Genomic DNA, 14,569 nt, shown 5'->3' on the forward strand with positions numbered 1-14,569 from the left:
TAAATCTGTTTAATGTATTAAAATTAAAATTACAAATAAAATACTATATTTACGAAACGTTTTTTAAGAAAATTTGATCATAGTTACATATTGTGCAATAAATGTTGCCTCTTGCAATACTGTATATGAAATAAAGTAACTCACATGATATCCCTATATCTGATGTAATTATGTTTTCACGACTTTACCTGCTATTATCAGAGAACTTAAGAGCGTAACTCCAAAGGATAGACTTTGTGTTCTCAGAATATGCTTCTAATACCTCCTCAAATAAAGTTCCCGGACTTACCGGTGCTTTGATATTATCACGAGTCAAATAACATTTTTTATTTTCTTGACTACCGATCCACCATTCACAAATCAGATCCTCATGATATTTTTTGTATAAAGGTGAGCGAAGTTTTCTGTAAATGTCTACTTGATGCACATCTTTTATCGTGCCAAAGATTAATTATAAGCATAAATTGAGCTCTTTGAAACGATTTACCCCTCTGCATGTTCAGGACTCCCTTTCAATAGCACTGATCACTTTGTAATTGCTTTGGAAGGTTTTGAACTTCTTGCCAGAAACATGAATAGATGTCTATGATTTTTCACCTAGAGAATTAGAGGCATGTGGTAAAGGAATAGGTGCGGTTGATATGAAGATTCGGTCACGTGTCCGTTCCAATTTGGAACGCAGATCAAGAAAAATTTTTTATTATTACATGCGAAAAATAAATACAAATGTTCGGGACTTAGCCCGGGATACATAAATTTTCTATGCTAATGGTGGCGGACTATTATATATGATTATTCTTTTTTGAAATACCCTTGAACCCGTTGCTTCTTCATCACCGGCTCCTTCTCTACGTCTACCCTATCCTTTAATAATCCTACGATAACCTCCATCACCCGCTTCACATTTTTACACAACTCCTTTTCTTCCTCCGAACCTTCTTCCAAGGCAGACTCGGTAAAGCGGATATTAAGAGGATTTTTACTTGTGCATGATATTCCGTCCGATCGCTAGTGAAGCTAAAGGTGAATCCACACCCATTTTATACATTTTACAATCAGTTCCACAGCAAGGTTCCCAAAAGAATCACCCATCAATGCTAGTATAATTAGAAGAGAGAACCCGCGTCGAAATAATACAGGCCTGAAATAATTGTGAAAATGATATCATGTATATACCCCTCATAGATTCTAATTGCTCTATTTCCATTTTTGAATTTCTTTTTAACGACGCCCTGTCTTACGATCCGCAAAATGTAAATTAAGGATGTTTTTTTTTATTAGTAACTCAGAACTGCGTAATGAGCGAGATAGAACATACCAGAACTTCTTTCGGCTTGGCGCTGGGGAAAGTTCATCAATATGTCAACACAAAAATATCTGAAGGCATTTCATAAGATCTTCATTGTTACGAAAATAGCACTCTGTTGATCAGCAATTATGACGAAAACAACACAAGAATAATTGGTTTATTAGTAGATCCTCTAAAAATAAACGACTGCGGTCCACATGAAAAAAAGGAGTTGTGGTATGTTATAATATTAGTTATAACCTATGACTCATGACTAATCAATTTCATTCAAAAAAAAGTATATAAATACCTTTAACTTCCCTTCGTCTTTTATGTGTTTGTGTATGGTGTGTGGTTGTGTGGGAGGGTGTGTGGTGTGTGGTGTGTGGTGTGTGGTGTGTGTGGGAGGGTGTGTGGTGTGTGGTGTGTGTGGGAGGGTATGTGGTGTGTGTGGTGTGTGTGGGAGAGTGTGACGTGTGGTGTATGTTTTGTTTTCCCTCGCTCTTTTTTCTTTCCCTTCCCCTCCCCTTCCCTTTTTTCGAGGTCCTGATCAATGTTGCTGCACCTCAACGTTGGTGATCAGGTGACAACAAGTTTTTTTTTAAAGACTTGGCTAAGTCAGCAACAATATAAGCCGCCATTAATCTGATTATTTTTATCAAATACCCAATCATTATACTTGAAATATACTTAAAAATGTTAGCTCTTAAACAAAATCCCATAATTTATTTGTTAATAAACTTTAGTATTTCGTTATCATCATCATCATCACAAAATAAGTTTCGGTTTATTATATACAATACAGTATTTACATTTAATATTGAATCTTTTAATAATAAAAAAAAAATTATTTTCGGATACTGTATGATTGATTATTATGATTAAATGAATACTTTAATTAATAATTAAACGACCAGGATTCCCAAATTATTGATCACTCGATCAAATACTATTACAAGTCATCACGGTCAAAAGATTATAGCGTATACCGCTATAACTTCCATTACTGCTAAATTAGTTAGGATACAGGAATAACCAGCCGTGTAAGCTCTAGTTAATAACGTCACATTAATATTTGAATTTTATGAGAAAAAAAAGGAATAAATAACAAATAAACCCGACTGGTTACATGCCGGAAAAAATAAGGTACCGCCGTCGTTGTCGGCCTATTATTTTACTGTCGATGAGAATAATTGTTAATAATATTTTGAGGAAATCTATTCGCTTTTGAAATATGTTGCCATCATCGAGCATCGACTCAGCCATTCAGCCGTCGCAACCACCATAAGTATACATAGAACAAATCATTACGTCACTACGGAGAATATACTGAACTAAAGATAGAAGGAGCAGTAGGTTGGCAGAAGGCTGAGGAATAGAACATTAAATCTTTGAATAATCTCGAGTCTACGATTAGATATTAATATACTGTATAAAAATATATGTGAAGTTCAATTAATAATTAGCAAGATTGGTGCATATGCCTGAGTGGGAATAAAAGAAATATGCTTCGAAATTAATTTTTATTTACTTATAAACGGAATTTGAATGATATAGAATCATTATTATCGTTATTGTTCCTATTAATTTGGCTAGGTACTAGTTTCATCTTTTGTTATGAACAACTTATTTGATTGTTCTAGTTATCGAAACACAAAAATTTTATATGACAATCGTAATATGAAATTTTTGCGTGACACGCTTTATATTTCATTTTCTAGTATTATAATAAAGCTAACACGAGGATTTTATTGAGATGATTATTAACCAACCATACGGCCTATATTCATAATTAAATAAATACTCCGAATTCCGATTTTTTGATTGTATTATTATTATTTTTTTTTTATCATTTAGAAAATCCCAAATAAAGAATATTTATTTCCTGAAATCGTTATTGTTTCTATTAATTTGGCTTTTCATTAAACCTTTATTGGATTGTTTTTTTTTCTTAGGTGGTACAAGAACGGTTTGATTAACTCCGAATTCCGACCATTTACCGTTTCTTTTATAAATTTGTTTGTATTTTTGAATTATTTAAAATATTTAGAATATTTAGAATATTTAGAATCTCAAATTTCAAAAAAAAAGTATATTACTTTTTACTTTTTTTTTTATAAAAATATAATTTATTTTTTTTTTTGAAATTAAAATTAAATTATTAGTATGGAGGAACCAAAGAATTTATGGAATGATGTTGATCATGAAAAATATCAGGTAACGTTATCTTTTAATAATTTTACGTAAAAAAAAAAATTTTCTAAATTTTAATTAATTAATTAAATAATAAATAATAATTAATAATAATAATAATTTTTTTATTTTAATAAAGAATCATGTTACGATTTCATTTGATTCAACTTCAGAATCAGAAGAAAGTTTAGTTTATATGAAAGATATAGAAAAAAGAAAAAAAGTATATGGAATATGTGGAGAATGTAAAGAACCTGGTACAGGATGGAAATGGTGTCAACCTTGTAATTCTAAGAGATCAAGAAAAAATTTTATTAATTGGACAAGTTATAATAATGATATTGATGAATTAATACAACTATCACAACTTAATGCTGTTTATTATAAATCAAGACTTGAATGGATACCTTTTGAAAAATTTCAAAATATCACTTATATTACAAAAGGTAATAATAGTAAAATTTATTCAGCTAAATGGAATGAAGGATGTATTAGATATTGGGATATTGAAAAACAAAAATGGAGTAGAAATCCAAAAATTGTTGCATTAAAAAGTTTGAATAATTCTAATGATATTGATATAGTTACGAATCTTTTAAATAGGGTAATTATAAAAAAAAAATTTTTTTTTAAGTATTAAAAAAGATTGTTACAAAAATTGTTATTTATATATTTATTTATTATTTATTTTTTTTTTAAAAAAAACTTGCTCTATTTTTAGGTTAAAACTTATCTTCAAATTTATCTTTTTAATGTCGTTCATTGTTATGGAATAACACAAGATCCAAATACTAAAGAGTATATAATGGTTTTAAATTATTGTGAAAATGGAGATTTGAGAAATTATTATTTAAATTCACCTGATATGAATTTTGGAACAAAAATTTTTTTATTATTAGGAATTGCAAGAGGACTTTTAAATATTCATAGTGCTGGAAAAGCTCATAATAATCTTCATTCTAGTAATATACTATTTAGAAAGACTGCATATATAAGTGGTTTAGGAATGTGTCAACCAGCACAATCAGATAAAAAAGAAGAAATTTATGGAGTATTACCATATATCGCACCAGAAGTTTTACGTGAATATCAATATACAAAAGCATCAGATATTTATTCATTTGGAATAATTATGAATGAATTTCTTTCTGAAGAAATTCCTTTTAATGATATTCCTCATGATGAATCTTTGGCTGTTAAAATATGTAAAGGATTTAGACCAAAGATTTTAGAAGATACACCAAAATTCCTTAAAGATTTGATTATTAAATGTTGGGATGATAAAATAGAAAATAGACCAACTATTGATGAATTATATCAATTATTAAAAAAATGGAATGATGATATTAAAGGTAATAAAGATAATGAAATTTGTTCTCAAATAAAAGAATGTGATGAAATTAGAGAGAAAAAATTTAAAAACAAATCAAATGAAGAGAAACCTGAATCACATCCACAAGCAATTTATACCAATAGAATTTTAAATTTTAAAAATCTTACGGAATTATTAAATTAGTTCAGGTTTAAAAGGTATTGAATTCGACATTTTTTTTATTAGTTTATTACAATAGTATGGATTTTATTTTTATTATATCTTGAATTATTATTTATTTATATAATTATGTATCAGTTTAGCGTATTTATATATATATATATTAATAAAGAAATATTATTTTATTGGATTAATTATTTTATTGGATTAACGTAAAAAATATCGAGATGTGAAATAAACTATAAAAAAATCTTGAATTCTTGAACGATCTATTTTATTATTTGTAATTCTTAGAAGTGATTGAAATCGAAAAATTATTATATTTATTCATTGAGACGAGACGTCACGACGATTACTAAATAATAATGTTAGACCATTTGACAAGGAACGGGTACCGTTACACAGTCCGAAGTATCGTTATTGATTTCCAATACCAAAAATTATCAAAAATGATAACTTTGTAAAATATGCAGAACATGCATATGCCCGCATGAGTTTACTTAAAGCATTTCATCTTTCATAATAGTATATAGTCTTCCTTTACGCATTAGTAAAACTTGTATATGAATAAACCGCGAGAGATAAGGTCAATCATCGTCCGACCAAATAGTCAATATGTTTTAACGTGAAAATCTAAGCGAATTATATGGAAACGTTCAAAGCGGGCGTTGAAATCCTAAAGTAGATTTATTTAGAATCGATAAAACCATTGTCTAAACTATCAAATGAGAAAAAAATTATACGTTCAAAATATGTACTACAAGTATAATGTCGAGATTGAAACCATTCAATCAATAATCACCACGATATTTGAAATTTAAAATATTAGTACCCAAGTACTCAAATAGAATTCACTTGATAAAGATATAAATTTATAACCAATTAACCAATCAAACAAAATTTTTGACATCATGAAATTTTTTTTATAACTCACAATAATTTTAATAAATAAAATAATTTAATTAATAGTACCTAAAATTTTTATTTTATTTTATATTTTTTTTCAAAAAAATTTTTTTTTTTTCTCGTAATTTTTTTTTAGGGGACAAATTTTCAAATTATACTAAGTAAATTAAACTAAAGTATACTAAAGTAACAAATAATAATAAAATAAAAAATAAAAAAATAAAATAAAATAAAATAAAATAAAATATTTTTGGTAATATTAATTTTTTTTTTAAAAAAAAAAAATTTTTGTTTCGTTAATTGAAATATTGATGAGATTTTTGTTTTTTTAAATAGGATAAATAAATGATTGAAATTGTTCTTTCGATTCGATAGTAAATTTTGATTTTTAAGAGGGGGGATATTTGATCTGATAATTATAGATAACTATTGATAATTATAGATAATTATAGATATTTTTTTTAAAAGATTGTCTTTTTTTTCGTGAATAAAGAGGGGATCGATGATAATTTTATCTCAAAAAGTAAATAAATTCTCTCTCTTTTCAAAAGATTGTTCGTTCTCAGAAAATGAATGTATATGAGGAACTAAATTAGAGCTTACTTTTTTTTTTTAAAAAAAAAGCAAAAACTATTAACTTTAAAACTATATATAATAATAAAGAATCAAAGTTGAGAGAAATAAAGGAATATCAAATTCACATCTTTTTTTCTCAACTCAATCCCAAAAAAAATATAATATACTAATCTACAATAAAGTAAACTCTAAAAAAACCTCTATTTTTTTTCTTTTTCTATTTTTCTTATTTTTTTTTCCAATATATATTTATTTACCCAGAAGTCCTTTAAATGTCCAAAATAAAGAAAAAAATAAAAATTTAAATATATTACATAAATATTACATCAAATCCTACATAAATAAACGTAGGTTGTATGAATTTTTTAAGGAAAAGCGGACGTTGATGTATCATCATTATCTGATGTTGACGCATGTGGATTAGTCGTATATAGTGTAGGCAAATGTGGTATAGAAGTATGTGTAGAAGTATGTGATGTAGAAGCATGTGAAGTATAAATATGTGGTGGAGAAAATGGAGATTGTGGTGGAGAAGTAGATGCAAAACTTCCTGATGTAGGTGATGTAATACTTATAGGAGAATCTAATTGTGCCGAACCTCTACGAGTTGAAGCTGTAACAACAGGAGCGGGCCAACGTAACAAAGGAACATCAGAATCCGTAGAATTCTCACGTGAATGGTATAAACTTTCCGCGTCTGAATATACTTGTTCCATAATTGGAGATTGTGAAGCGTCAGATATTGAGTTTGATAATGTTGGAATTATTATATTTTCCAATCGTGGTTCTGATTTATCAGGTACTCGCATCTCACTATAATTACCAAAATGATGAAAAAAAAAAGTTAGACACATTATTAACATAAATTAACATAGATTAAAATAATTAAAATAATTAAGGTACATACCCATAGGCGATTCCAGCCATTACAAAGATGTTTAATATCATGGGCATCCAATTTGTAACAGAAGCTAATACTTTGCTAGTTTCGATATTATTTATGATCTTGTCGCTCAAGAAGGCGTATACCCCTAAGATAATACCCAAAGCTACAAAGCTTAGAATAAACGCTGAATTTATTAAACGCATCTAAATATATAAATAAATTTAAAAGTTAATACATTTGGATGAGATGATTATAGAAATACTATCTATAATATAGAAATATATATACCTTTCTTACGGAACGTTGCAATTTTCTGTGTTTTATTTCCAATTCAGCACCCATAGTAAAATTGCTTTGAGTATTACGAGATCGAGAATTTCTTGAAGGATAACCGCTAACACCTTCTAATAAATGTAAACCTTCACTAGCAATTCCAACCAATTTATTTCCATAAACTAAAAATCCAATAGCTACTATAATAGCACTTATAGAACAAGTGCAATAATATATGGACTTAATAATGCTAATCATTTCATTAGAATTACTAGTTGGAAATTGACGAAAATAACCCGAAAACACGGCACAAGTAACTCTAATCACACCAAGTACTAAAATATAAGAAATGTATACACCAGCTATACCACGTAAATTTGGAAGGTGTAAAGCGTGTTTATAATGTGGATTCTGTCTATAGAAATACATGCGTGGAATTGTACGTAATACTCCCGCTAGATATGTTACGACAGAAACTAATCCAAGGAACCATGAAAAATCCGACACTACTTCACGTACTATCCATTGTTCTGGGAATAAGTTATATATTAATATAACACAACTGAAGACCCGAGCTAAATAAAGGAAAAAGAAAAATATTAATTTAGCTAATCTTGTTTCGACCGAAAACCGAAAAGAAAAAAACCTATAATAAATTATACATACCACCACCCCAAAATATTTGTATGAGTAAATAACCTTCTAACGTTAAAAAACCTTTTATTCTAAATAATTTTGTATCCGGTCTACTATAAAGACGCCATGATAATAACCATATAGAACATAAGAATATAAAAAGTGATAAATAAGTTGTTACTCCATATACCACTTGAAAATATTCTTGACCGAAACAATTTGATACATTTATTGTCCATTCGCAATTAGATGTTTGTGATGAATTATATTGTGAAGAAGAAGATGATGACATATTTAAATTATTATATTAGGTATAAAGGATTATATACAATTATTTACAAAAAGGGTGAGAAAATATTTTTTTTTTTTATTTCGTTGTTAAGAAATCGAAGGTTTTTATATCTAAAAAATTAACATAGACTAAAAAAGGACTAATTTAGGTAACAAGATAAAAAAAAAAATAAAGTTTTTATTTGTTTATTCCCAATATTTTTTTATTTTCGGTTTTTTAAAGAGAAAATATAATAAAATATTTTCTCAATAAAATTCCGAAATAAAAAAATAGGTATTTTATTAATTAGCTGAAAAGGAGAGAAAAAATTTTTTTTTTTCGAACCCAGGTAAAAAATGGGCGGATTAAATCATGTTTTGATGGTAACATAAATGCGAGGAGGATTTCACAAAATAGAAAGTAGTATCGTAATATAAATAATTTATTTATTTAGTGATGATAATCTGCAACATACTTTCTCAATGCATAAAAGTATAACAAATAATCCATTTATGCAATAATGCAATCAAATTTGCGTCATTACCTACTTTACAATATACAATGAACTATTTAAGTATTTATTTATTTATATTATAAAAATATATATTATATTAACCTATAAATAATAAGTTCTTACTTATTATGGAGAATGAATTAAATATTAAAAATAGTGAATGTGTGGCGTACATTTTTATCATATACAAATCAAATACAGTACTAATTCAAACTTTTACCAAACGGATGATAGCTTAAAACTGTGGCTTGGCAAATAGTTACACAATGCGGAGACAATGATGTTAAGTGTTTGTACCGATTTTTTGCTTTGCATAATATGTTCGTTTCAAGTAAAAACCGAAAGGCGAAAGAATCATTATCATCATATTTTTTTACCAAAGTTTTATAATTATTCTTGGCAGTGTTACGGCTGTGTTATATTAATCCTTAATCTTTTAGCGTTCATTCATTCATCATTATCAACAATAACAACAACTTCAGCTTCTTATTTGTTTATTTATGTGCACAGCCAATGATATTTTGTTAAAATTGGACGGGAATTATTAAATTTATTCATCATTCATGACCAACTAATACCTTTCGTAAGTGAAAAAAATCAATAGTTCCAAATAAGTCGTAATTATCATGAATTATTATGTAAGTTGTAAGTTGCTCGTGACAAGGTTCCAGTGTTTTCCCTGCATATAATCATCATGATTTTCTTGAAAAATTCCCCAATTAGTAAATAATTAAAAAGTATGAAACATGTGAAACGACTTCTGGAACGTTCCCATTCTCAAACACTTCATGACCTTGTCACGCAATTCATGACCTTGTCACGCGATGTGTTACATGAAACACGGCTGAAAAATTCTTGTAATTTGCTAAAATTAGTTTTTGCAAGGCTAGGGTTTCCGTATTGTAACACAATATTGTGGCTTCTTTTTTTTTATGTAGTGATATAAAATAAGGCGTTAGTTTAGTGTGGGGAATATATATTAAACAAGTTTTTTGGCGGGAATTCTCTTAATTTTTTCCAACCTTCTATTTTAATAATATTATTTTCCCTTATTAACCGACGTTTTAAATTTCTTTGTTTTTTTTTCAATCACCTTGTCTTAAAAATACCGTTGTTTTTTTTTAAAAGAGTTGTACAACATTTTCGTTAATGGATAAAAATTTCTTATTATGTAAAACAAAATAAACCATTGTCATTAAACAATTTTACTAAATTTTTTTCACAAGTAAAAAATTTCTTATGAACAATATAAGAAAATATTAATGTACCATATTTGGAATTCTCAAAAGATTATCAGGTACCGGAAAATCTTAATACTTAAACTAGTTTTCAACATATTAAAACAAATAAAACATAAATAATAAATTACCCTTGTTTATCTGTTATACTGTATTTGCTAATAATCCGGAATTAATATTTTTTTTCGGGGTGAATTTTTTCAATATAATAAATTTTTCCTATTGTTGATAAGTAAATAAAGAAATTTTCATTTACGTAATAATATTATGTCAATAAAGTTTGTAAAAAAATTAGTTATTTATTATTTATTATTTTTAATAATTTATTTTCTATAAAAAATTATCAAAAATAAAAATTACCAAAATTACCAAAATTTTATTATCGTGAGAACAAATAGATAAACATGAGATATTGTACTTTTTAAAAAATTATATTATTATTACATTTTTTTGAACTTTTTTTGATTGGTATCCCTAATTGCGTAATATATTTCGAAATTAGTAGTGGCCTGTGCTTTTCTTTGTTAAATTAAATTGTATATATAAATTACCCAATTTAAAGAAATTATTAATCCTCAATTGTATAAACAAAAATTGTACATATTATACTTTTTTTGAAAATTATTAATTTTTTTTAATTTATCTTTTAACGAAGATTGAATTTCCCAAGAAATCAAAAATTAATGTTCTCAATTTTTGATTGGTATCTTTTAAAATAATAAATAAATAATTAATTAAGTAAAAGAAAATCCCTTTTGTTTCAATATTATTATTACTTATTTATTAGTGACGTTAGTAAAAAATGAATGAGAAAAAATTTTATATTGTATTTTATGCAAATTGAAATTAAAATTTCCTTTTTTGCTCTTTACAATAATTAAAGTTCATTTTTTTTTATAAATAAATTTGAGAATAATTGAATAGTAACCTTCCATTGTAGAGTTTGTAATTGTGCATACGTTAATTGCGCTAAGCTGATTTGTAATTCCTACCAGAATTATTATCATAATTTTACTGAGACTCTAAAAAGTGAAAAATCAGACGATCCGACCGATCCGTGACCGTAGTCAAAAATGGCTAGTTTGATACCATCTTAATATGCGAAGTCGAAATTTCTCTTGGAAATTGCTCAAGAATTACGTACAAGATTCTTGAACAACACATTTCGAAATGTTTAGAAATGTGCCTCCTCTTGTGTTAATGATGTTAATAATTGGTTTGCGAGTATATGCTATTTTTTTTAAGCAATTGGAATAAGGTGAACGTAATTCTTATTATTTTTTAATTTTCAATCGAATATTTTAATTAAAGTTGGATATTTTATGGGCCCGGAAGGAAAATTAATTATTAGATATTTTTATTTATTGGGTTGTAAGGGTTATTATTTGTTGAAAATAATTAAATTACTTGTAACTTTTAAAATCATTATTAGACTTGGTCAAAATCAATAAAAGTACTTTTTATTCATTCATGTTTAAATTCAAAAAACTAATTTCAAATTCTTTATTCATCAGTATTGTTGCTTTATAATCTGGAATGAGTGATCTGATCTCAATTAATTTGATGAAAATCGCATTAATCAAACATATTGGACTTGAAACAATTTAACGTGTTGGAATGTTCTATGGTTGGTAATACTTGGAATATGAATAATTAAAATTCTTTCTAATGATCCTAATTATATTTTGATATATTAAGTACTATCATATCGCTTTCAATGTTTCATCAGATCTTAAGATAGGAAATCTGATTATTTGTTCAAGGTATGTATAATGTTTTTGATTAATTTATGAGATTATTTACGTTCTTCATTATCAATAAAGTTCAGTTCAAATCCTAATAGTTCAGATCTTTGAAACTTATCGGAACTTGTTCTCCCGAGAAACGTTCAATAACAAAAGGTTGAAATCATTAATACGTTTGAAGAGATTTTTTGTTAAATAGAAGTTCATAGCATCTTAGACCTTGTCTTTATCATCATCAAATAAATATATTAGCTTCAATATCGCATTGGCCCCAACTCCACCAAATACATTGGCTTCAACATCATCAAATACATTGGCTTCAACTCCATCAAATACAATGGCGTCAACTCCACCAAATACATTGGCTCCAGCATCATCAAATACATTGGCGTCAACTCCACCAAATACATTGGATTCAAAATCATTAAATACATTGGCTTCAACTTCATCAAATACATTAGCGTCAACATCATCAAATAACATATATTTGGTTTCAACATCATCAAATACATTGGCTTCAACTTCATCAAATACATTAGCGTCAACATCATCAAATACATTGGCTTCAACATCATCAAATAAATTGGCTCCAACATCGTCAAATACGCTTGCTTCAACATCCTCAAATACATTGGCTTCAACTCCACAAAATACATTGGCGTTAACTTCATCATCAAATACATTGACTTCAACATCAAATACCTTGTCTTTAACGTCATCAAATACATTGGCTTCAACTGCACCAAATACATTAGCGTCAACATCATCAAATACATTGGCTCCAGCATCATCAAATACATTGACTTCAACATCAAATACCTTGTCTTTAACGTCATCAATTACACTGGCTTCAACTGCACCAAATACATTAGCGTCAACATCATCAAATAACATATATTTGGCTCAAAATACATTGCCTTCAGCATCATCAAATACATTGGTTTCAACTGTACCAAATACATTAGCGTCAACATCATCAAATAACATATATTTGGCTCAAAAATACATTGCCTTCAGCATCATCAAATACATTGGTGCCAATATCATCAAATACATTGGCTTCGACATCATTCAACATCATCAAATATATTAGCTTCAACTTCATCAAATAAATTGGCGCTAACATTATCAATTACATTGGCTTCAACTCCACCAAATACATTAGCGTCAACATATATTTGGCTCAAAAATACATTGCCTTCAGCATTATCAAATACATTGGTGCCAATATCATCAAATACATTGGCTTCAACTCCACCGAATTCATTGGCTTCAACTTCATCAAATACATTGGCTTCAACTCCACCGAATTCATTGGCTTCAACTTCATCAAATATATTAGCTTCAACTTCATCAAATCATTCAAATCATACATTGGCTTCAACTCCATCAAATACATTGGATTCAACATCATCAAATACATTGGCTTCAACTTCATCAAATAAATTGGCGCTAACATCATCAATTACATTGGCTTCAACTCCACCAAATACATTAGCGTCAACATCATCAAATAACATATATTGGCTTCAACATCATCAAATACATCAACATCATCAAATACGTTGGCGTCAACTTAATCAAATAAATTGGCGTCAACTCGTCAACTTCATCAACTTCAACGTCATCAAATCCAAATTTACAAAATAATAGAAATATAATAAAATTATGGCAAGTGTTTGATAGACTTTCAGTCTTCCGGTCTGTATATAATTATTAAAAATTTTTTACTATGATCAAATGAAATAACAATTTGATTAATTTGCAGAACGAACGATAGAGGGAGCTATTAAGCAAACAATTTACTTGCATCTTGAATTTACATAAAATCAAATTCCCAACTTTGTTAATTCATGGTGAAGCTGATGAAGTAATCTCTATTTGGGAAAGTGAATTTATTTCTTGTTGATGTAAAAACATTTTGAAACAACATAAATTATTTTATAATAAAAAATGTAATTGCCGTTATCATTTTTAAATTTTAACATTTAAATGTTAATATAATGATGTTAATAATTTTTCCAGAGTAATGAAAATTTTGCCTTTATGGTTTAGCAATAAAGCAATATACAAATATATTTTATCGATTAATGATCTTATTTTTTGATGGAAACAATAATTTACGATCACGTGCTATAATATTCATTCTTGAAAAACCTAAAATTTAAAATCTCTTATCTGTTATACCCATATTTATACATAAAACTTGCACGCAGCCACTTCTCTTGCCGAAGACCTTGGACTCGATCTTGTAGACATCTATGGAATCCGTAAATAGACCCAAATGCAAGCTTCACCCCTCAATGACCCCGACATAGTAGCAGAGATGGTCAATATATGGTTAAAAAAGCTAATTTAACGAAAATTTACATTTTTTATATAAATTATATTAAGAAAATATCTTCACATGACAACAATAAAACCAATAATTACGAAAAATCAGGTGCGTAAATAGTCAAGGACGAAAGAAAATATCTGAAAAATTATAATACAATACCAGATAGAGAAAGATAAATTCCAAGGTGAGCAAGCATTAAGAAAAAATGAAACT

The 14,569-nt window shown here is 27.6% G+C and overlaps 3 protein-coding genes across 3 annotated transcripts; 2 read left to right on the forward strand and 1 right to left on the reverse strand.

The window, feature by feature from the left end:
• Positions 1 to 4,613: 4,613 nt before the first annotated feature.
• On the forward strand, positions 4,614 to 4,997 carry OCT59_020122 (uncharacterized protein; the record flags this gene model as incomplete). The annotated part of the gene is made up of 1 exon (XM_066148963.1): positions 4,614 to 4,997. One exon carries the CDS (start codon positions 4,614 to 4,616, stop codon positions 4,995 to 4,997), a length of 384 nt encoding a protein of 127 aa, XP_065989919.1.
• Positions 4,998 to 6,013: 1,016 nt separating this feature from the next.
• On the reverse strand, positions 6,014 to 8,542 carry OCT59_020123 (uncharacterized protein; the record flags this gene model as incomplete). Its single annotated transcript, XM_025311542.2, has 4 exons — positions 6,014 to 7,268; positions 7,363 to 7,544; positions 7,630 to 8,189; positions 8,281 to 8,542. The coding sequence occupies 4 exons, from the start codon at positions 8,540 to 8,542 to the stop codon at positions 6,821 to 6,823; spliced, it is 1,452 nt and encodes a 483-aa protein (XP_025170610.2). The 3' UTR covers positions 6,014 to 6,820.
• A 3,355-nt stretch (positions 8,543 to 11,897) lies between these two features.
• On the forward strand, positions 11,898 to 13,798 carry OCT59_020124 (uncharacterized protein; the record flags this gene model as incomplete). The annotated part of the gene is made up of 7 exons (XM_066148964.1): positions 11,898 to 11,900; positions 11,972 to 12,036; positions 12,097 to 12,174; positions 12,271 to 12,967; positions 13,036 to 13,620; positions 13,705 to 13,719; positions 13,787 to 13,798. 7 exons carry the CDS (start codon positions 11,898 to 11,900, stop codon positions 13,796 to 13,798), a joined length of 1,455 nt encoding a protein of 484 aa, XP_065989920.1.
• Positions 13,799 to 14,569: the final 771 nt, after the last annotated feature.

This window comes from Rhizophagus irregularis, chromosome 3, assembly GCF_026210795.1.
Source record: "Rhizophagus irregularis chromosome 3, complete sequence".
NCBI classification, from domain to species: domain Eukaryota; kingdom Fungi; phylum Glomeromycota; class Glomeromycetes; order Glomerales; family Glomeraceae; genus Rhizophagus; species Rhizophagus irregularis.